Genomic DNA, 22792 nt, shown 5'->3' with positions numbered 1-22792 from the left:
CTATATTCACTAGCACGTGGCACCGGGAGTAATCCAGAGATTACAACCTTTGAGGTCCTGCTTTTTAATCTGCTACCTAGCTCCCTAAATTCTTGCTGCAGGACCTCATCCCTCTTTCTACCCATGTCGTTGGTCCCAATGTGAACCACGACCTCTGACTGTTCACCCTCCCCCTTCAGAATGCCCTGCAGCCGTTCAGTGACATCCTTGACCCTGGCACCAGGGAGGCAACATACCATCCTGATCTATTTTCCCTTTCTTTATCAATTTCTTGGTCCTCCTTTGCTGAATTCTAAAGTACTCCCAATCCTCAGGCTTACTATTTTTGGCAACATTATAAGCCTCTTCCTTTGATCTAATACTATCTTTAACTTCTCTTGTTAGCCACGGTTGGACCACTTTTCCTGTGTGGTTTTTGTGCCTTAAAGGAATGTATATTTGTTGTTAATTATGTATTCTTTAAATGCTTGCCGTTGCTTGTCTACCATCATACCTTTTAATGTAGTTTCCCGATCTACCTTGGCCAACTTGCCCCTCATACCTACGTAGTTTGCTTTGTTTAGATTTAAGACCCTAGTTTCGGATTTAACTAAATCACTTTCAAACTCAATATAAAATTCGATCATATTTTGGTCACTCTTCCCTAAAGGCCCCTTTACTACAAGGTTATTAATTAACCCTCTCATTGCACAATACTAGATCTAAAATAGCCTGTTCCCTAGTTGGTTCCTCAACATGCTGATCTTAAAAACTATCTTGTATACATTCCATGAATTGGTCCTCCACACTATTACTGCAAATTTGGTTTGCCCAGTCTATATGTAGATTAAAGTCCCCCACGATTACTGTATTACCCTTGTTACATGTGCCTCTAATTTCCTGATTTATACTCTGCCCTACATTACAACTACTGTTTGGGGGCCTATAAACAACCCCCACCAATGTTTTCTGCCCCTTGCTGTTTTTTTAGCTCCACCCAAACTGATTCTACTTCTTGATTTTCGGAGCTAAGATCCTTTCTCTCCACTGTCTTTATCCCATCCTTTATTATCAGGGCCACCCCTCCTCCTTTTCCATTTTGCCTATCTCTTCTGAAAGTTAAGTATCCTGGAATATTTAGTTCCCAACCTTGGCCACTTTGCAACCATGTCTCCATAATGGCTATTCGATCAAACCTGTTCATTTCTATTAATTCATCTATTTTGTTGCGAATGCTTCGCGCAATTTAGCTTTGACTTATTTCTATTTTTCCCTGATGTCACCTTAGTCACTGATTCCTTATTACCTTTGTTACTCTCTCTGTCCCCTCCTGACCCACTCTGCTTATTTTTACCCAAAACCCTGCTCTGCTCTGGAGCCTTGACATTTCTCTCGCTGCTTTTAAATTTACTCTTTCCTGAACCCTCCCACCCCCCCCATCATTAGTTTAAAGACCTGTCTACTGCCCCAGTTATTCGGTTCACCAGGACAATGGTTCCAGCCCGGTTTAAACATAGAAACATAGAAACATAGTAGATAGGAGCAGGAGTAGGCCATTCGGCCCCTCGAGCCTGCTCCGCCATTCAATGCGATCATGGCTGATCATCCAAATTCAGTACCCAGTCCCTGCCTTCTCCCCATACCCCTTGATCCCTTTAGCCTTAAGAAATATATCCAACTCCTTCTTGAATATATTTAATGAATTGGCCTCAACTGCCTTCTGTGGTAGAGAATTCCACAGGTTCACCACTCTCTGGGTGAAGAAATTCCTCCTCATCTCTGTCCTAAATGGCCTACCCCTTATCCTTAGACTGTGACCCCTGGTTCTGGACTCCCCGACCATTGGGAACATCCTTCCTGCATCTAGTCTGTCCAGTTCTGTCAGAATTTTATAAGTTTCAATGCGATCCCCTCTCATTCTTCTAAACTCCAGCGAGTATAAGCCCAATCGTCCCAATCTCTCCTCATACGTCATTCCTGCCATCCCAGGTATCAGTCTGGTGAATCTTCGCTGCACTCCCTCCATGGGAAGAACATCCTTCCTCAGATAAGGCGACCAAAACTGCACACAATACTCAAGGTACGGTCTCACCAAGGCCCTGTACAACTGCAGCAAGACATCCTTGTTCCTGTACTCAAACCCTCTCGCTACGAAGGCCAACATACCATTTGCCTTCTTAACCGCCTGCTGCACCTGCATGCTTACCTTCAGCGACTGGTGCACAAGGACACCCAGGTCTCGTTGCATGTCCCCTTCTCCCAATCTATTGCCATTCAGATAATCTGCCTTCCTGTTTTTGCCACCAAAGTAGATAACCTCACATTTATCCATGTTATACTGCATCTGCCATGCTTCTGCCCAATCACCCAACCTGTCCAAATCATCCTGGAGTTTCTCAGCATCCAAAATATGTATTTAATTGGTCTGCCATTTCTTTGTTCCCCATTATAAATTCCCCTGATTCTGACTGCAAGGGACCTACGCTTGACTTCAATCTTTTTCTCTTCACATATCTATAAAAGCTTTTACAGTCAGTTTTTATGTTCCCTGCAAGCTTACTCTCATATTCAATTTTCCCCTTAATTAATCCCTTTGTCCTCCTTTGTTGAACCCTAAACTGCTCCCAATCCTCAGGTTTACTGCTTTTTCTGGTCAATTTATATGTCCTCTCCTTGGATCTTATGCTATCCCTAATTTCCCTTGTTAGCCATGGTTGAGTCACCTTTTTTGTTTTATTTTATGCCAAACTGGGATGAACAAATTCTGTAGTTCATCCATGCGGTCTTTGAATGTTTGCCATTGCCTATCCACCGTCAACCCTTTGAGTGATATTCCCCAATCAATCCTACCCAACTCGCGCCTCAGACAATCGTAGTTTCCTTTATTTAAATTCAGGACCCTAGTCTCTGAGTCAACTACTTCATTCTCCATTCTAATGAGGAATTCTATCATATTATGATCGTTCCGACCCAAGGGGCCTCGTACAACAAGATTGCTAATTAATCCTTTCTCATTACATAATACCCGGTCTAAGATGGCCTGATCTCTGGTTGGTTCCTCGACATATTGGTCCAGGAAACCATCCCGTAAACACTCCAGGAATTCCTTCTCCACGGTATTGTTACTAATTTGGTTAGCCCAATCTATATGTAGATTAAAGTCAGCCATGATGACTGCTGTGCCCTTATTGCACGCTTCTCTAATTTCCCTTTTAATGCCATCCCCAACCTCCACATTACTGTTTGGAGGTCTATATACCACTCCCAGTAACGTTTTCTGCCCCTTGGTATTTCTCAGTTCTACCCATACAGATTCCACATCATCAGAGCTAATATCCTTCTTTACAATTGTGTTAATCCCTTCGTTAACCAGCAATGCTACCCCACTTCCCTTTCCTTTTTGCCTATCTTTCCTGAATATTGAATACCCCTGGATGTTGAGTTCCCAGCCTTGGCCACCCTGGAGCCATGTTTCCGTAATCCCAATCAAATCATATTCGTTTACCTCTATTTGCGCAGCTAATTCATCCACCTTATTACGAATGCTCCTCGCATTAAGACACAAAGCCTTCAGGCTTGTTTTTTTAACGCTCTTAAACCTATTAGAATTATTATTTACTGTGGCCATGTTTGATTTAAACCGTTGATTTCTCTGATTGCCACTTTTGTTTTTTTCCTTCCTATCTTTTGCTTTTATCCTTGTTTCCCTTTCCTCTGCCCCCCTGCTTAGGTTCCCAACCCCCTACCATTTTAGTTTAAACCCTCCCCCAGAGCACTAGCAAACACTCCCCCTAGGACATCGGTCCCGGCCCTGCTCAGGTGCAAACCGTCCGGTTTGAACTGGTACAACCTCCCCCAGAACCGGTTCCAATGTCCCAGGAATTTGAATCCCTCCCCCTCGCACCATTCCTCTAGCAACGTATTCATCTGAAATATCCTTCTGTTTCTACTCTGACTAGCACGTGGCACTGGTAGCAATCCTGAGATTACTACCTTTGAGGTCCTATTTTTTAATTTACCTCCTAACTCCCTATATTCAGCTTTTAGGACCTCATCCCGTTTTTTACCTATATCGTTGGTACCTATATGCACCACGACAACTGGCTGTTCACCTGCCCCTTCCAAAATGTTCTGCAGCCGCTCTGAGACATCCTTGACCCTTGCACCAGGGATGCAACATACCATCCTGGAGTCTCGTTTGCAGCCGCAGAAACGCCTATCTATTCCCCTTACAATAGAATCCCCTATTACTCTAGCTCTACCCCTCTTTTTCCTCCCGTCCTGTGCAGCAGAGCCACCCCTGGTGCCAGGAAGTTGGCTGCTGCTGCCTTCCTCTGATAAGCCATCCCCCCCAACTGCATTCAAAGTGGTATATCTGTTTGAGAGGGGGATGTCCACAGGGGACCCCTGCACTACCTGCCTGCACCTACTACTCTGTCTGTTGGTCACCTCTTCCCTTTCTGCCTGTGCAACCTTTGCCTGCGGTGTGACCAACTGCTCAAACGTGATATCCACAACGTCCTCAGCATCGCGAATGGTCCAGTATGTATCCAATCGCAGCTCCAGCGCCGCAATGTGGTTTGCCAGTAGCTGCAGCTGGACACACTTCCTGCACACATGGTTGTCAGGGACACTGTACCTGAGTTCCCACATAGTGCAGGAGGAGCATAGCACGGCACAGAGCTCTCCTGTCATGACTTACCCTTTAATTAATTGAAATTAAATTAAATTAAATCAAATCAATCCCACCAATTACACTACAGTTAAATGGTATATTTAAGGGCCCTGGTTTACCAACAGTCCCCGCTACACCACAGAGAGCTTAGAAACTATAAACCACAGAGTTAAAGTTTAAAAAGAGAGAAATACTCACCAACCAATCACTTACCTGCTTTCTGGTGACGTCACACTTCGATTACTTTTTACTTCTCTCCCTCCCTCTGAGTTCGGAGCTCGGAGATTAGTAAACCGACCTGGTCTCTGCTGCTCGTTTAAAACCGCCGCCTGTTTCCTTGCAGGTCCGCTGCTGCCGCTTAAGTGGAGCCCATCCCAACAGAACAGCTCCCTCTTTTCCCAGTACTGGTGCCAGTGCCCCATGAACTGAAACCCCTTCTTCCCACACCATTCTTTGCATTTAAACCTCTAATCTGTTTATCCCTATGCCAATTTGCGCATTGCTCAGGTAACAATTCAGAGATTCTGCTTTTTAATTTGGAGCCTAGCTCCTCAAACTCCCTCAGCAGAACCTCATTCCTCGTTCTACCTATGTCGTTGGTTCCTATGTGGACCACGACAACTGGATCCACCCCCTCCCACTCCAAGTTCTTCTCCAGCCACGAGGCGATGTCTTTAACCCTGGCACCGGGCAGGCAACACAGCCTTCGAAACTCTCGGTCACGGCTACAGAGAACAGTATCTATCTCCCTGACTATACTGTCCCCCACCACAACTACATTCCTTTTCACTCCCCCCACCTGAATGGCCACCTGCACCATGGTGCCATGGTCAGCTTGCTCATCCATCCTGCAGGCTTTTCCCTCATCCACACAGGCAGCAAGAACCTCATACCTGTTGGACAAGGGCAAAGGCTGAGGCTCCTCCAGCACTGCACCTGGGGTCCCCTTACCTGCCTGAGTTGCAGGCACACCCTCCTGTCCCTGACCATTAACCAGACCTGTACCACTACCTAACCTAAGGGGTGTGACTGCCTCCTGGATCAAAGTGTCCAGGTAACTCTCCTCATCCCTGATGCCCCGCAATGTCTGCACCTCAGACTCCAGCTCAAATACTCTGAGCTGAAGTTCCTCAAGATGCAGGCACTTACTGCAAACGTGGTTGTCCGGGATCACAATGTTCTCCACAACCTCCCACATGCTGCAGTTGTGGCACACCGCCTGCACTGCCCTCCCTATATCACCTTGTTTTATTAAATTATATTTGTAATTAGGTAACTTAGTTTACAGTGTAGTTTCTTGACTACTTACTTGATCTAGATTAAGTTATGGGGACTGAAATTAAATATCTACCTGTAACACAAAGCACTACAAGTAGTGTCGGCAAAAAGCAGCAACTCCTTCCCCCTCTTCTCCGAATTCCCACTCTTTCCAAATTCACAAATAAAACACTTTGGCCTAGAAATTCGGTATAGCCGTGTTTGGGGCGCTAGTCCTGGCGATGCGCAAAGTTTAGCGGCAGGCGCAATTTAGCGCCACCTAGCGCGATATTAGGTTGCAGCGCCCCTAAAGGTGATTGCGGCGCTAAATCAGGCGCTGCACGCTACTCTTAAGGCGCTAACCCGGCGGCGCAACCCAATTTCGTGGCGGCGGGGCGCAGCGAGGGTGCTGTCAATAATCACTTTCCCTGAGACACAGTGGCGCCGGCCAGCTCTTAAAGGGGCAGGTCAATTGGCATCACCAGACACACTCACTGCCTTGTAGGCCTTCAAAGCGGTGGGAGCCTACCTGTGGCGCACCAGCCTAGCAAGACATGGAAAGGGTGAGGCAGAGGGCGGAACGCCTCCCTGATGGGGCATTGGATGCTTTGGTTGGCGCAGTGGAATCAAGGCCAAGGAAGATGGTCGGAATGTGATTTATGTTTTGGACAGTCTCCCGGGTGTGAGAGGCAGTTATGTGTCAGTGTATTAGTTTTGCTTTCTGTTGCCATAGCTTTCTCATGTTTGAAGGAACCACATTTTGTGTAATGAAACACTTTCTTCATTTACAATGGCCATGCCTTCTATTTACATGCATCTTGCCCTTCACAGGCTTGGGGGTATCAGACCGGTTCCATTCCTGTTCTTGGAATGGCAGCAAGCATTCCGTGAGAGGGGCCTAGAAGCTACTTCTGATCAGCCTCTGACGCGCAGCCTGAGAAGAGCCGCTCGCGTAGAAGTTCAGGCCAGCAGCCATCTTCTCAGCCGCCGACAGAGATGTCCTGCACCTTATCTGAGGCTGCAGATCTGGCTGAAGCAGCTGGCACAGCTCAGTCACCACCTCCTTTCTAAATCGCAGCCTTTTGACACACTTCTCCTCCAGCATGTTCATGTAGGAAAACTGCTGTCGGAAAACCCTGCCAGCGTAAGGTCTGCTGTGGCGACGTCTGTTGGCCCTCCTCCGTCTGGCCATGCCCGCCCCCCTCTCCCAGCGTCTCAGTGCCCTTTCCAGATGATTCAGCAGCAGGACGTTCCCCTCCAATGCAGCCCCCATAATAAGTGCCCACAGGAAGGTTCCCTGTTGTCAAGGCTCACCAACAGCAAGGTGATGGTCAGAAGGCTGAAGATCGTCTGCCTGCGCTAGCTCAGTGGTCAAATGGCTCTCAGTGTGCAGCTCAGCAACTCTTTGTAGCTCTCGAGGAAGTTGTGATTCAAAAATGGCTGCCGCTTTTAAACCACACCAGTCCCCTTTAAATAACGCTCCTCCAGCCCGAGAGCGACTTGGTAAGGTCCAGGTAAGCTGTCACTATTAGCGCCAGTCGCTACGGAGGGGGGCGCCACTGAATTTCCGATCCGGGGCGCCCAAAAGGCGTTGCACACTCAAATGACGTCATAATCAGCCTGCGCCCATGAGCGGGCGCTAAGATTTAGCGCCGGCGCTAAATGCATGCTCAATATGGGGCGAGGCGCCTTGCGCCCGCCCGGAAATTGGCTAGCGCCCCACTTCTCGGCCTCTTTAGGCGCTAATCGGTGGCGCTAACAACCGAATTTCTCCCCCTTTGTTTAAGTACACTCCGTTTAACCCCCGCTCTTTATAGACCGCTCTATGGTCCAATGATGCCCTTCAATATCCCACTCTGTCTAATCCATGACTTTGCTCCATTTTCTTTAATATTCCACCTGGATCTACAGAAGTTTGGACCATTAGAATCATAGAAATTTACAGCGCAGAAGGAGGCCATTCGGCCCAGTGTGTCCGTGCCGGCCGACAAAGAGCTCTCCAGCCTAATCCCACTGTCCAGCTCTTGGTCCGTAGCCCTGTAGGTTACGGCACTTCAAGCGCATATCCAAGTACTTTATAAATGTGATGAGGGTTCCTGCCTCTACCACCCTTTCAGGCAGTGAGTTCCAGACACCCACTGCCCTCTGGGTGAAAACATTCTTCTCAACTCCCCGCTAATCCTTCTACCAATTACTTTAAATCTATGGCTCCTGGTTATTGACCCTTCTGCTAAGGGAAATAGGTCCTTCCTATCCACTCTCTCTAGGCCCCTCATAATTTTATACACCTCAATCAAGTCTCCCCTCAGCCTCCTCTGTTCCAAAGAAAACAACCCCAGCCTCTCCAATCTTTCTGCATAGCTAAAATTCTCCAGTCTTGGAAACATCCTTGTAAATCGCCTCAGTACCCTCTCTAGTTCAATTGCATCTTTCCTACAATGTGGTGACCAGTACTGCACGCAGTACTCTAGCTATGACTAACTAGTGTTTTATACTTTACAGTTGAGTAAATATATCTCCATTATATAAACCATCAGGTGCCAATCATTTATCTACATTCAGTTATAGTAATTTCTTTAGTGCCACGTCTCTGAATAAAATCCCCCACCGTCATAAGCCCGCCTCTGGTGATTCTACAGTCCCAAGGCTCGGATCCAATGTACAAACTGAGCAGAGTCCTCCTATAGTATCTCGGCCATCCCCTCAGTGTCCATTACAAGCTTAATTCCATCTGTTGGTTGCCCTGCCCTCACCCTGACTGCCTCGTACCCCGACTATCCCATCCCTGAATGCCCCCGAGCCCCGTCCCCCGACCCTGTCCTCTGACTCCCATCCCCCGAGCCCCGTTCCCCGACACGGCCCCGTCCCCCGAGCTCCGACCCAAAGCCCCGTCTCCCGAGCCCCGTCCCCTGACCCCGACCCAGGGCCCCGACCCCGTCCCCCGACCCAGAGCCCCATTCCTGACCTCTGACCCTGAGCTGGCTCCCACATGGCACTGGTTATAATACTGAAATTCTCACCTTTTGAGGCCCGGCTGTTTGATCTGACTCCTGAAGCTCCTCCTGATGACCTGAATCCTATTCTCCGCGCCACTGATTCCGACATGAACCACCACTTCTGGCTATTCGCCCTCCCTCTCCAAGAACCCTGGCAGCTGCTCCATTATATCCTTTACCCTGGCATGTGGGAGGCAACACATCAGTCGGGATGTATGTTTACACTTACAGAGGCGACTGCTCCTCCCACTATGCAATCTCTCACTAACACTGCACTCTTGCACTCCACTCTCGGAAAACCATCGCGCCATGACCCTGCTTGTCTTTCCCTCTTCACTATCAAAACCTGTCCTAATGTTAAAAACCCCTAGTAAATCTCCTCCTCTGCTCCAGTGGGCACAGTCGCAGCATCTCTAGTCTGTGCTCAGAGCTCCAGTTTCCGCCCCTGGTGAATCTACCCTATCTGCTCTCTGTGGTTTTAAAGTCCTATCTGTAATGGGGCACAAAACTGCACCCAGTCTCTAACTGTGGCCTAACCAGTGTTTTGTACAAATCTATCTTTATCTTTTTACACTTATACTCCTATTTATGTCCCTATTTAACCCCAAATTCTACTTGATAACCAGTCACCTTAAACCAATTGACGTTGAACTGTACAAGTGCGAGTATTGCGAGGTATGTGGAAGTGTTGGCGTTCACCCACTCTGGCTTCAGGCTTTCGGAGGCACAAACGCTGAGAATCGGATCCCTGTGAATCGATCCTGTGAGCTCGGATGCAGTAACACCAACTTGCATTTATATAGCACCTTTCACATAATAAAATGTCCCAACTAATGTTCCTGAGAAGCTGCTCGGCTGCGCAGTCACCCGCAAGGTCCCGCGCAGGCCGCTTACTGACTGTTGCATTGTAGCTACCACGCACGAGCAAAAATTTGAATAGTCCGCGCATTGGAGGAGGCAGGTTGCGTAGGAGGCAGTGCAGCTTATGGGGGACATTGGTCCCAAGGCGCTTCACAGGAGCTCTGTCCAAGCCACATGAGATATTAGGAGATGTGATCAAAAGCTTGTCAAAGAGCTAGGTTTTGAGGAGTGTCTTAAAGGAGAGAGCGAGGTGGAGAGGTTTAGGGAGGGAATTCCGATGAATGGAACCTAGGCTTGTCATGAGCAAAATCTCATTTTAGGTTTGGTTCAGTATAATGTTCAGACCCTCATCTCTCCCGAGGCCAGAACTGATTCTGTGACTAACTGTGTTGATATTTCTATGGTTGTTTTCCAGGATGGCATCCTAAATCCCCATGCAGCTTCGTGCACCTGTGCTGCTTGCTGTGACGACATGTCTCTGGTGAGTTGCTAGTTAGGAATTGGTGGTTATAATGGTGCTGTTGATGATTAGTCACACAGTAGTGTATGATTACACTAGTCTCCGTGGTCCAGTATCTCGACCAGTTGCTGAGAGAGGCACGTGTACAGGTTCATTTTGTGCTGCTAGCAGTGAAGCCACACCACGACGCAAGTCCGCGACAGAGTAACCGGGTCTGACCCAATTCCCCAACCCAGACTCGCTGTGAACGAGGCTGTCTCCAGGGAGTGCGGGACAGGAGCAGGAGGAGCTCATTCAGCCCCTCGAGTCTGTTCCACCATTCAGTTAAATCATGGCTGATCTGTAACTTAACTCCATCTACCTGCCTTTGCTCCGTATCCCTCGATATCCTCACCCAACAAAAATCTATCGCTCTCAGTTTTGAAAGCTCCAATTGACCCCCGGCATCCACAGCTTTTTGGGGGGAGAGTTCCAGATTTCCACCACCCTTTGTGTGACGAAATGCTTCCTGACATCACCCCTGAACGGCCTGGCTCTAATTTTAAGATTATGCCCCTTTGTTCTGGACTCCCCCCACCAGAGGATCATGGGCTCCACTCCAGTATGTAAAGGAAAGTCTGCCTGTAGGAATCTCCCAGCTCACTCGCAGCGGGTTTAACTCCCTTTGGTAGCGCACTGGGTAACTTGTTTGAGTTAATTTAACACAGCTGTTCACCTGTTCAGAATAACTAACAAAGCTGTTAACCGGCTAAAGTCCCTGATGTGCATTACTCCCCGGCAATTGTCACCACTAGGTTGTTAAACAAAAGTAAACACTCTCTGCCCCTCTCCTCGCCCCGCCCCCTCTCCGCTCGCCCCGCCCCCTCTCCGCTCGCCCCGCCCCCCCCCCCCTCTCCTCGGTCACTCTGTGCCTCTCGGGTTTGCTTGAAACCTCTTTTTATAAAGCTGTTGTTTGGGTGAAGTTTTGTGCTGATTGACGGAGGTGTTTGCGTGCTTGGAAGTGGAGGATGTTCTGGCTTTGGGCTGAGTTTTAGAATCTGGTGCCTCGCAGGCCTGCTGTTGAATGAGTAGATGCAGAGGGACGCTCTCGCTGCTCTGCCGCAGTAATCTGTCTCACCCCCAAACCGAGGAGAAACCGTGTGATTGTCTGTCTCACTGGGAGACAGGACTATCATTGCTAATGTACAGGCTTGTGTTGTGGGCTGCTGTCCGCCAGCAACTGGGTTGCTACATTCTGCGTGAGGTCTGTTCGCCACAGGAAAGCACAGACGTTAGTTTATGCAGGATTCAAACCCAGATTCCAGTAAGAAAAAGAAGGTTGCATTTCTACTGCACCTTTCACGCCCTCCAACCCTTCCAAAGCACTTCACAGCCATTTCAATATTTTTGAATTGTAGTCACTTGTACAGACAGTGTATTGTCCCACGATGCTTCCTGCTGGGTCCTGTGCCTTAAGTCTTAATGAAACCTTAGCAGCAGATGTTCCTCGGAGGAGGCACCTCTACCCTGAGCCCACATGTAGTGCGCAGCGATGCAGTAAAACCCACACGCTGCAGGAGGAGAGCAGCAGTCCGCCCGCTGCCCTGCACCGAGTTCACGCAGAAATAGTGAAGCTGATTTTGCGGATGCCCTCTCTCGCCGGGCAGCGTCCATAGCGGGAAACACCGGGCAGCGTGCCCACAACATCCCAGCATGCAGAGCTGGTGGACCAGGCTTTCTCTACATGCCACCCCCACCCCTCCTGGTAGCTGGCATTTAAGAACATAAGAACATAAGAAATAGGAGCAGGAGTAGGCCAATCGGCCCCTCGAGCCTGCTCCGCCATTCAATAAGATCATGGCTGATCTGATCCTAACCTCAAATCTTCTATCACTCGCCATCCACCCGAACCCATGTGATCTCCCGGGAGAGGCGAAAAACCAGATAAAAAACCCAATGGCCAATTTGGGAGAAAAAATCTGGGAAATTCCTCTCCGACCCCTCTAGGCGATCGAAACTCGTCCAGGAGATCACTCTGTCCCTGTATTTCCTACAGTACTTACCTTCTGTAAGAGGTGATCTCCACCCCAGCCAGGAACAGGCCCAATTTACTCTTGAAGGACTCCTAGCTGGCAACCTGTTCCCGAGGTCTCCACTAATCCCTGTGAATAGAACCATCTCCTGAAATCTAACACAGAATTAGAACACAAGAAGTAGGAGCAGGACCAGGCTACACGGCCCCTGGGCCCGCTCCGCCACCCACAGGGCCATGACCAATCCGAACCTAGCCTCATGTCTGATTTCCTGCCCACTCCCCATAACCCCTTATTCCCCTTACTTCTAGGAAACTGTCTATTTCTATTTTAAATTTATTTAATGATGTAGCTTCCACAGCTCTCTGGGGCAGCAAATTCCACAGACCTACCACCCTCTGAGTGAAGAAGTTTCTCCTCATCTCAGTTTTGAAAGAGCAGCCCCTTATTCTAAGACTATGCCCCCTAGTTCTAGTTTCACCCATCATTGGGAACATCCTCACCGCATCCACCCGATCAAGCCCCTTCACAATCTTATATGTTTCAATAAGATCGCGCCTCATTCTTCTGAACTCCAATGAGTAGAGTCCCAATCTACTCAACCTCTCCTCATATGTCAACCCCCTCATCCCCGGGATTAACCGAGTGAACCTTCTTTGTACTGCCTCGAGAGCAAGTATGTCTTTTCTTAAGTATGGACACCAAAACTGTATGCAGTATTCCAGGTGCGGTCTCACCAATACCTTGTACAACTGCAGCAATACCTCCCTGTTTTTATATTCCATCCCCCTAGCAATAAAAGCCAACATTCCATTGGCCTTTTTGATCACCTGCTGTACCTGCATACTAACTTTTTGTGTTTCGTGCACCAGGACCCCCAGATCCCTTTGTACTGCAGTACTTTCCAGTTTCTTGCCATTAAGATAATAACTTGCTCTATGATGTTTTCCTACCAAAGTGCATAACCTCACACTTTCCAGTATTATATTCCATCTGCCAAATCTCTGCCCATTTACTTAGCCTGTCGATATCCCTTTGCAGATTTTTTATGTCCTCCTCACTCACTACTTTCCCTCCCATCTTTGTATCATCTGCAAACTTTGATATGTTACACTCGGTCCCTTCCTCCAAATCGTTAATATAGATTGTAAAGAGTTGGGGTCCCAGCACTGACCCCTGCGGAACACCACTAGTTACTGATTGTCAGTCTGAGAATGAACCATTTATCCCAACTCTCTGCTTTCTGTTAGATAGCCAATCCTCCACCCATGCCAGAATATTACCCCCAACCCCGTGATTTTTTATCTTGAGCAATAATCTTTTGTGTGGCACCTTGTCAAATGCCTTTTGGAAGTCTAAATACACTACGTCCACTGGTTCCCCTTTATCCACCCTGTATGTTACGTCCTCAAAGAACTCAAGCAAATTTGTCAAACATGACTTCCCCTTCGTAAAACCATGCTGACTTTGTCCTATTAAATTATGTTTATCCAAATGTCCCGTTACTGTCTCCTTAATAATAGACTCTAAAATTTTACCTACCACAGATGTTAGGCTAACCGGTCTATAGTTTCCAGCCTTCTGTCTACTACCCTTTTTAAATAAGGGTGTTACATTAGCAGTTTTCCAGTCTGCCGGGACCTTTGCTGAGTCCAGGGAGTTTGGAAAATTATTACCAATGCATCCACAATCCCTACCGCCACTTCCCTCAAGACCCTAGGATGTAAGCCATCAGGTCCAGGGGATTTATCCGCCTTAAGTCCCATTATTTTACCGAGTACCACTTCCTTAGTGATTTTAATCGTATTTAGCTCCTCCCCCCCCCTAGAGCCCCCTGTTTGCCCAGTGTTGGGATATTCTTAGTGTCCTCTACTGTAAAGACTGATACAAAATATTTGTTCAGTGTTTTTGCCATCTCCATGTTTCCCACCATTAATTTCCCGGTCTTATCCTCTAAGGGACCAACATTTACTTTAGCCACCCTTTTTCTTTTTATATAACTATAGAAACTCTTGCTGTCTGTTTTCATATTTTTTGCTAATTTACTTTCATAATCTATCTTCCCTTTCTTAATCAGTCTTTTAGTTATTTTTTGCTGTCTTTTAAAGACTTCCCAATCTTCTATCCTCCCACTAGATTTGGCTACCTTATATGCCCTTGTTTTTAGTCGGATACTATCCTTTATTACTTTGCTTAGCCACGGATGGCTGTCTTTTCTTTTACACCCTTTTTTCCTCAGTGGAATATATATTTTTTGAAAGTTGTAAAATAACTCCTTGAATGTACACCACTGATCATGTACCGTCTTACCCTTTAATCTATTTTCCCAGTCCACTCTAATCAATTCCGCTCTCATACCTTCATAGTCTCCTTTATTCAAGCTCAGTACGTTTGTTTGAGATCCAACCTTCTCACCCTCTAATTGAATATGGAATTCAACCATGTTATGGTCACTCGTTCCAAGGGGATCCTTTACTAGGACATTTTTTATTAATCCTGTCTCATTACACAGGACCAGATCTAAGATTGCCTGCCCCCTGGTTGGTCCAGTTACATACTGCTCAAGAAACCCATCCCTAATACACTCAATGAACTCTTCCTCAAGGCTGCCCTCTCCAATTTGATTTGTCCAATTAATATGAAAGTTAAAATCCCCCATAATTATAGCTGTTCCCTTATTACAAGCCCCAACTATTTCCTGATTAATACTCTGTCCAACAGAGTTGCAACTGTTAGGAGGCCTATAGACTACGCCCACTAGTGTTTTTTTCCCCTTATTATTCCTTATCTCCACCCAAACTGTTTCATCATCCTGATCCTTTGACCCAATATCATTTCTCTGTCTTGCAGTGATTCCTTCGTTTATTAACATAGCCACCCCAGCTCCCCTTCCTGCCTCTCCTTCCTGATTGTTAAATACCCTCGTATGTTTAATTCCCAGTCATGGTCACCCTGCAGCCATGTTTCTGTAATAGCCACAAGATCACACCCATATGTAGTTATTTGTGCCGTCGAGTCATAGAGTCATAGAGTAATACAGCACGGATAGAGGCCCTTCGGCCCATCGTGTCCGCGCCGGCCATCAAGCCCTGTCTAATCTAATCCCATATTCCAGCATTTGGTCCGTAGCCTTGTATGCTATGGCATTTCAAGTGCTCATCCAAATGCTTCTTAAATGTTGTGAGGGTTTCTGCCTCCACAACCCTTTCAGGCAGTGAGTTCCAGACTCCAACCACCCTCTGGGTGAAAAAGTTCTTTCTCAAATCCCCTCTAAACCTCCCGCCCTTTACCTTGAATCTATGCCCCCTAGTTATTGACCCCTCTACTAAGGGAAAAAGCTCCTCAGCATCCATCCTATCTATGCCCCTCATAATTTTGTACACCTCAATCATGTCCCCCCTCAGCCTCCTCTGCTCCAAGGAAAACAAACCCAATCTGCCCAGTCTCTCTTCATAGCTGAAGCGCTCCAGCCCTGGTAACATCCTGGTGAACCTCCTCTGCACCCTCTCTAACGCGATCACATCCTTCCTGTAGTGTGGCGACCAGAACTGCACACAGTATTCCAGCTGTGGCCTAACCAGTGTTTTATACAGCTCCATCATAACCTCCTTGCTCTTATATTCAATGCCTCGGCTAATGAAGGCAAGTATCCCATATGCCTTTTTTACCACCTTATCCACCTGTTCCGCCGCCTTCAGGGATCTGTGTACTTGCACACCCAGATCCCTCTGACCCTCCGTCTTGCCTAGGGTCCTTCCATTCATTGTGTATTCCCTTGCCTTGTTAGTCCCCCCAAAGTGCATCACCTCACACTTTTCCGGGTTAAATTCCATTTGCCACTGTTCCGCCCATCTGACCAACCCATCTATATCGTCCTGCAGACTGAGGCTACCCTCCTCACTATTTACCACCCTACCAATTTTTGTATCATCCGCGAACTTACTGATCATACCTTTTACATTCATATCCAAGTCATTAATGTAGACCACAAACAGCAAGGGACCCAGCACCGATCCCTGTGGTACCCCACTGGCCACAGGCTTCCAGTCACAAAAACAACCTTCGACCATCACCCTCTGCCTTCTGCCACTAAGCCAGTTTTGTATCCAATGTGCCAAGGCACCCTGGATTCCATGGGCTCTTACCTTCTTGACCAGTCTCCTGTGCGGGACTTTATCGAAGGCCTTACTGAAATCCATGTATACCACATCCACTGCGTTACCCTCATCCACACACCTAGTCACCCCCTCAAAAAATTCAATCAAATTAGTCAGACATGATCTTCCCTTGACAAAGCCATGTTGACTATCCCTGATTAATCCTTGCCTCTCCAAGCGGAGACAAATTTTGTCCCTCAGAATTTTTTCCAATAATTTTCCTACCACTGATGTTAGGCTCACTGGCCTGTAGTTCCCCGGTTTTTCCCTACTACCCTTCTTGAATAATGGTACTACATTAGCGGTTCTCCAGTCCTCTGGCACATCCCCTGTGGCCAGAGAGGTCCTGAATATATGTGTTAGAGCCCCCGCAATCTCTTCCTTTGCCTCACACAGCAGCCTGGGATACATTTCATCCGGGCCTGGGGATTTATCCATTTTTTGGCCAGCTAAAACCGCCAATACCTCCTCCCTCTCGTTGTTAATATGTTCGAGCATATCACAGTCCCCCCGCCCTATTTCTATGTCTACATCGTCCTTCTCCATAGTGAAAACAGATGCAAAAAATTCATTTAGAACCCCTCCGACATCTTCCGGCTCCACACACAGATTGCCACTTTTGTCCCTAATGGGCCCTATTTTTTCCCTAGTTATCCTCTTACCCTTAATATACTTATAAAACATCTTAGGATTTTCCTTTATTTTGCTCGCCAGTGTTATTTCATGGCCCCTCCTTGATCTCCTAATTTCTTTTTTAAGTATCCCCCTGCACTTTTTGTACTCCTCTAGGGCTTCCTCCGTCTTTAGCCTTTTGTATCTACCAAAAGCCCTCCTTTTTTTCCTAATCCATTCTCGTATATCCCCTGACATCCAAGGTTCCCTGTGGTCTTTGGAACCACTCTTGACCTTTACGGGAACATGTTGCCATTGTATGATCTCAATCTCCCTTCTGAAAGCCTCCCATTGCTCCGATGTGGATTTTCCTACAAGTAGCTGATCCCAGTCCATTTTGGCCAGATCCTGCCTTACCCTATTAAAATCGGCCTTCCCCCAATTTAGAACCTTTATTTCCGGCCCATCCCTGTCCTTTTCCATGACCACCTTAAATCTTACCATATTATGGTCACTATCACCAAAGTGCTCACCTACTAGCACTTTTTCCACTTGGCCGGCCACATTCCCTAGAATTAGGTCCAGTACCGCCCCCTCTCTTGTAGGACTTTCTACATGCTGGCTCAAAAAGCTCTCCTGGATGCACTTTAAGAATTCTACACCCTCTGAGCCTTTCACACTCTGACTATCCCAGTTAATGTTGGGGAAGTTGAAATCCCCCATTATTATTACCCTATTATTTGCACATTTCTCTGAGATTTGCCTACATATCTGTTCCTCAATCTCCCCCTGACTGTTTGGAGGCCTATAGTACACTCCCAGCAAAGTGCTTGCCCCCTTTTTGCTTTTAAGCTCCACCCATATGGCCTCATTAGAGGAACCTGCTAATATATCATCCCTCCTTACTGCAGTAATTGACTCCTTAATTAATATTGCGACACCCCCTCCTCTTATACCTCCCCCTCTGTCTCGCCTGAAGACTCTGTACCCCGGAATATTGAGCTGCCGGTCTTGCCCCTCCCTCAACCATGTCTCCGTGATAGCAACAATATCATACTCCCATGTGTTTATCAACACCTTCAGTTCATCCACCTTATTTGCAAGACTCCTTGCATTAAAATAGATGCCATCCAGCCTTGCCCTTATATATTTGCCCTGTCTACAAGCTGACTTGTTTTTTTCTCTACAATTGGCAGCACATCACCCCCTATTTCAGCTCCCCTCTGTATCCCATCCCCCTGCCAAGTTAGTTTAAACCCCCCCCAACAGTGCTAGCAAACCTCCCCGCAAGGATATTTGTCCCGCTCTGGTTCAGGTGCACCCCGTCCGACTTGTACAAGTCCCACCTTTCCCAGAAGCAGGCCCAGTGATCCAGGAAAGTAAAACCCTCCCCCCTACACCAACTCTTTAGCCACGCATCCAAACTCATCCATTTTGTTACGAATGCTACGTGCATTCAGATACAGAACTTTCAAATATGTTTTGTGACACTTAGTTCCTGCTTTTTCCCCTTTTACTACTTTACCTTTTACTCCATACATTCTGTCCCTTCCTGACTCTCTGGTTTTTAATTCCCCCACTGCTACCTAGGTCTATGACCTTCTCCGTTGTCATTTTTATTATTTGCTCTCTAGAAACCTCCCCCCCCACTAATTAGTTTAAAGCCCTCTCTACAGCCCTAGTTATATGATTCGCCAGGATTCTAGTCCCAGCACTGGCCAGGTGAAGTCCGTTCCAACGGAACAGCTCTCTCCTGTCTCAGTACTGGTGCCAGTGTCCCAAGAAACAAAACCCATTACTCCCACACCAGTCTTTGAGCCACGCATTTAACTCTCTAATTTTATTTATCCTAGCCAAAATCGCTCGTGGCTCAGGTAATAATCCAGAGATTATTACCCTTGAGGTTCTGTTTTTTAATTTGACCCCTAGCTGCTCATACTCCTTTAACAGAACCTTCTTCCTTGTTCTATCTACGTCGTTGGTACCAACATGGACCACGACAACTGGATCCTCCCCCTCCCACTTCAAGTTTCTCTCTAGCCTAGAAGAGATGTCCTTAACCCTGGCACCGGGCAGGGTTAAGGACCTGCTCCCGCTCTCGACTGCAGAGAACTCTACCTATCCCCCTAATGATACTATCCCCTACCACTACAACATTTCTATTTACTCCCCCCTCTTGAATGGCCCCCCGTTCCACGGTGCTGTGGCCAGGTTGCTCATCCTCCCTGCAGTCCCCGCTCCTGCCCCCACAGGGAGTAAGAACCTCGAACCTGTTTGACAAGGGCAAGGGCTGCGGCTCCTCCAACACTACCTCCTGGATCCCCGTACCTGCCTCACTCATAGTCACACCGTCCTGTCCCTGACCACTGACTACGTCTGAATTAATTAATTTCATAGGTGTGACTACCTTCTGAAGCATAAAGTCCAGGTACTTCTCCCCCCCCTCTGATGTGTCGCAGTGTCTGAAGCTCGGTCTCAAGCACATCAACACGGTGCCGGAGTTCCTCTAGCAGCAAACACTTGTCGCAAATGTATTCACCGTGAGCATCAATGGTGTCCACCGGCGCCCACATTTCGCAGCAGTAACACATCACCTGCTCACCCATTCTATATAATTAATTACATTTCTTATTATTAGTTATGAAGACCCTCTGCCCGATATAGACGATGAATATCACACCACTATTTAATAGGACTTACCAACTTATAAAGGTGTAAAAGAGAAGGAAGAGGACCTACCAACCAGCTGATCACCTGCCTCCCTTTTGAATGCTGTCTGTGGGGCCTGTTGGGTTGAGTCGTCTCGCTGCTCCGCTTCCGCAGTGCTGTCTAAGCCTGAGAGTGGGAAAGAAAACGGAGCAAAAACACCCCCTCACCTCCCACTTGCCCGAACTCTCTCACTTACCAAACTCTTGCTTACACTCAACGCCGACCGCACTCGCGCTGCCGCACTCGGCCCGCCCCTTTTTAAACCCGGATTATACTTCCGGTTTAAACTCCCCAACAGTTTAATTTACTTTAATAAATTAAACTTACTTCAAAAAATTCAATTTTCCCTGCACTTAAATTCTCGAAATAAACTTAAATAACTTTTCTCTCACTTACCAAACTCTTGCTTACACTCAACGCCGACCGCACTCGCATTGTACCATGAACCCTAATATCTGTTTAATAATTGGGCGGCTAACCGACATTTTAGCTGAAAACGGCAGCTGTGGTATCACAAATACAATTTGACTAATCTCCTCATTTTATTTGTTCTGGGGTTGTGTGTGATGCTGGCAAAACCGCGTTTACTGCTTCTCCCTAATTGCCCCAGCAGCTCGGCCACTTCACAGGGCATCAAGAATCAACCAGAGTGTGGGACTGGAGTCACGTGTAGGTCAGACCGGGTAAGGGCGGCAGGTTCCTTCCCCAGTGCGCACTCTGCATTCTGACCTGTTTCCCAAACCTTCCCCCGTGGACTGCTGGAAAATGCTTGTCTAGACGTCCAGTTTTAGAGAGTCACTTACAGGCCACCTGCTTTAGTGTCATTATCGATATATGACCCTCTCTGACAGATCCTGACCATAGATACGATGGGCATCTCTTTCCTGTAGTGCCCCCAAAATAAGTTTACATTTTAGTAGAATTATTTGAAAATGTGTTACTCGTCCTTGAGTGTGTTTGAGTGGGCAGCGAGGTTGGTGCAGGAGCAGTGAGGGAGCTTACTGTTCAGTCCAGAGGTCACAGGCTTCAATCACAAGGTTGTCTGACACTCTGGGGATAGTTTTAACCTAACTCGGCGAGTGGGTGGGAATCCCACGGGATCGGGTGGGATGCCGGCTTTGCACCCGCTGCGATACTACTCCCCACTGACTTCAGCGCAGAGTGAAATCCCCGGCAGTCCGGTCCAGTCCAGTCAGGTTTGTCCGAATCCGCTGGCCGTGTTTATAATGAGTGTTGTCGTTTCTTGGCTCTGCCGTTAGGTGGAGCGTCTCGTGGTAGCGGAACGTTCCAAATCTGGGGGATGGGAGAGGGAAAAAGTGAGAGTGGTGGTCTCACCCTTCGGCAGCGCACCTTCCGTCAGCCAATCCCAGAGCGTCGTTGTCCGAGGCCTGGACCGTTCCCACCTCCCGCCTGAAGGAAGCTGTGCGGAGGTGAGCGCCTGGGGGGGGGGGTGGGGTTTCTTGTTAGGCTGAGGCGGGCGTGGGGGTGAGGGGAACGGAGCAGTTTTTGGGGTTTCACCGTTCACGTTCGATGTTTTGTGTCATCGATCTTTAGAGCGTAAAGATGTTGGTGGAGATGATGTAAAATGCTGTGATAGGAAGAGGGACATGTTGGTTCCGCTGGAGAGAGGGCTAGAGGATATAATCGGTGCCCTTTGCTCTTTGCACACAGACCGGCCCAGTCAGGCTCTTCGTCCCCTACAAAAGGCGCAAAAAAGAAAATGAACAAAGTGCGACCCCAGTCAAGAAGGAATCTCCCAAGAACATCACTTTACTGCCTGCGGCAACTGGAGCAGCCTGTACGTCTCAAGTCACAGTAAAAGCGTCTGACTGCCACCCTGGGGGTGGGGGGCGGGCGTTGTACAGAAACCCCATGAAGAACGGCATTTGAGAGAGGCAGTTGAGTTGCCAGCTCCGGTGTAACTCGAGCCCAGTAAGAGTGTGTGCTGTGAGCTGAGGAGGGGAGATATCCACACTGTGCATTGTTTTGCGATAGTGAGCCTCAGTGATCGGTGGAATGTGACATCAGATTGAGCCTGAGTTCCAGACACACACAACGTGAAATATTCTCTACGGAATGATGCAACCGTGTCGATTTGAATGCTTGATTGATTGATCTTCACTCTGTCTCCTCTCCCTTCTCTGCCATGCTGTCCAAAGATTGGGGCCTATGATGAAGTGCAGACCTCACTGGCATCATTCATGTCTGACCCTAGACAGTGGTGGAGGTGAGGCACGCAGACAAGTCTCATTCTGTCCTCGCCCAACATGTGCATATTCCAACAACGCCCTGTGCTCGTGACCCACATTGGCTCCCGGTCCACCAATGGCATGATTTTAAAATTCACTCCATGTGTTCAAATCCCTCCATGACCTCGCCCCATCCCTATCTCTAACCTCCTCCAGCACTACAACCCTCCGCGATCTCTGCGCTCCTCCAGTTCTGGCCTCTTGCACATCCCCGATTTTAATCGCCGTGCCTTCAGCTGTCTCGGTCCTAAGCTCTGGAATTCCCTCCCTAAACCTCTCCGCCTCTCTATCTCTCTCGCCTCCTATAAGACGTTCCTTAAAACCGACCTCTTTGACCGAGCTTTTGGTCACCTGTCCTAATATCTCTTTATGTGGCTCGGTGTTAAATGTTTGATAATCTCTCCTGTGAAGCGCCTTGGGATGTTTTACTACATTAAAGGCGCTATATAAATACAAGTTGTATTTGTTGCTGGATACAGATCGGAAACAGGATCTCTCCCCTTCTAGCCTCAAGATTGCTGAGCCCAATTTATCACAAGCCCCATTTTCATACCAACTGAGACTGACTAACTCAGCACGGGCCAATATAGATCGCAGCCTGGTGACATAGGCAGTTGGAACTCTGTGTGTTGGGGCCTTGCCTGAGGATAGGTTTGTGGGAGAAATATTGAGTGGTGTCGGTGGATGTGGAAGCACATCATCATCGGGAGAGGAGAGGAGGAAATTATTGATATGTTTTCATACCAACCTTTGAAACGACCGGGTTTGCATCGTGAATTACTGTTAAACCCCCTCAGCAACTGGGAGTGTTAAGAGATTGAATTC

The 22792-nt window shown here is 47.7% G+C and overlaps 1 protein-coding gene across 3 annotated transcripts in view; it reads left to right on the top strand.

Moving 5' to 3' along the window:
* The window catches only part of LOC147107219 (deformed epidermal autoregulatory factor 1 homolog), a 128873-nt gene that overhangs the window by 59790 nt on the left and 46291 nt on the right, over positions 1 to 22792 (top strand). For 2 of the 3 annotated variants that reach the window (XM_086008426.1, XM_086008425.1), the window contains exons 6-8: positions 10184 to 10249; positions 20978 to 21148; positions 21390 to 21516. In XM_086008426.1, coding sequence (XP_085864552.1) covers positions 10184 to 10249; positions 20978 to 21148; positions 21390 to 21516 — 364 coding nt within the window. The remainder of the gene's footprint in view (positions 1 to 10183; positions 10250 to 20977; positions 21149 to 21389; positions 21517 to 22792) is intronic. The other variant, XM_086008427.1, reaches the window with a different exon arrangement.

Source organism: Somniosus microcephalus, chromosome 15 (genome assembly GCF_052327205.1).
Source record: "Somniosus microcephalus isolate GS21.2 chromosome 15, FLI_Smic_1.0, whole genome shotgun sequence".
In the NCBI taxonomy this organism is placed as follows: domain Eukaryota; kingdom Metazoa; phylum Chordata; class Chondrichthyes; order Squaliformes; family Somniosidae; genus Somniosus; species Somniosus microcephalus.
Note: the sequence above shows the minus strand (reverse complement) of the source record. Positions and strands in the feature narration are given on the sequence as shown.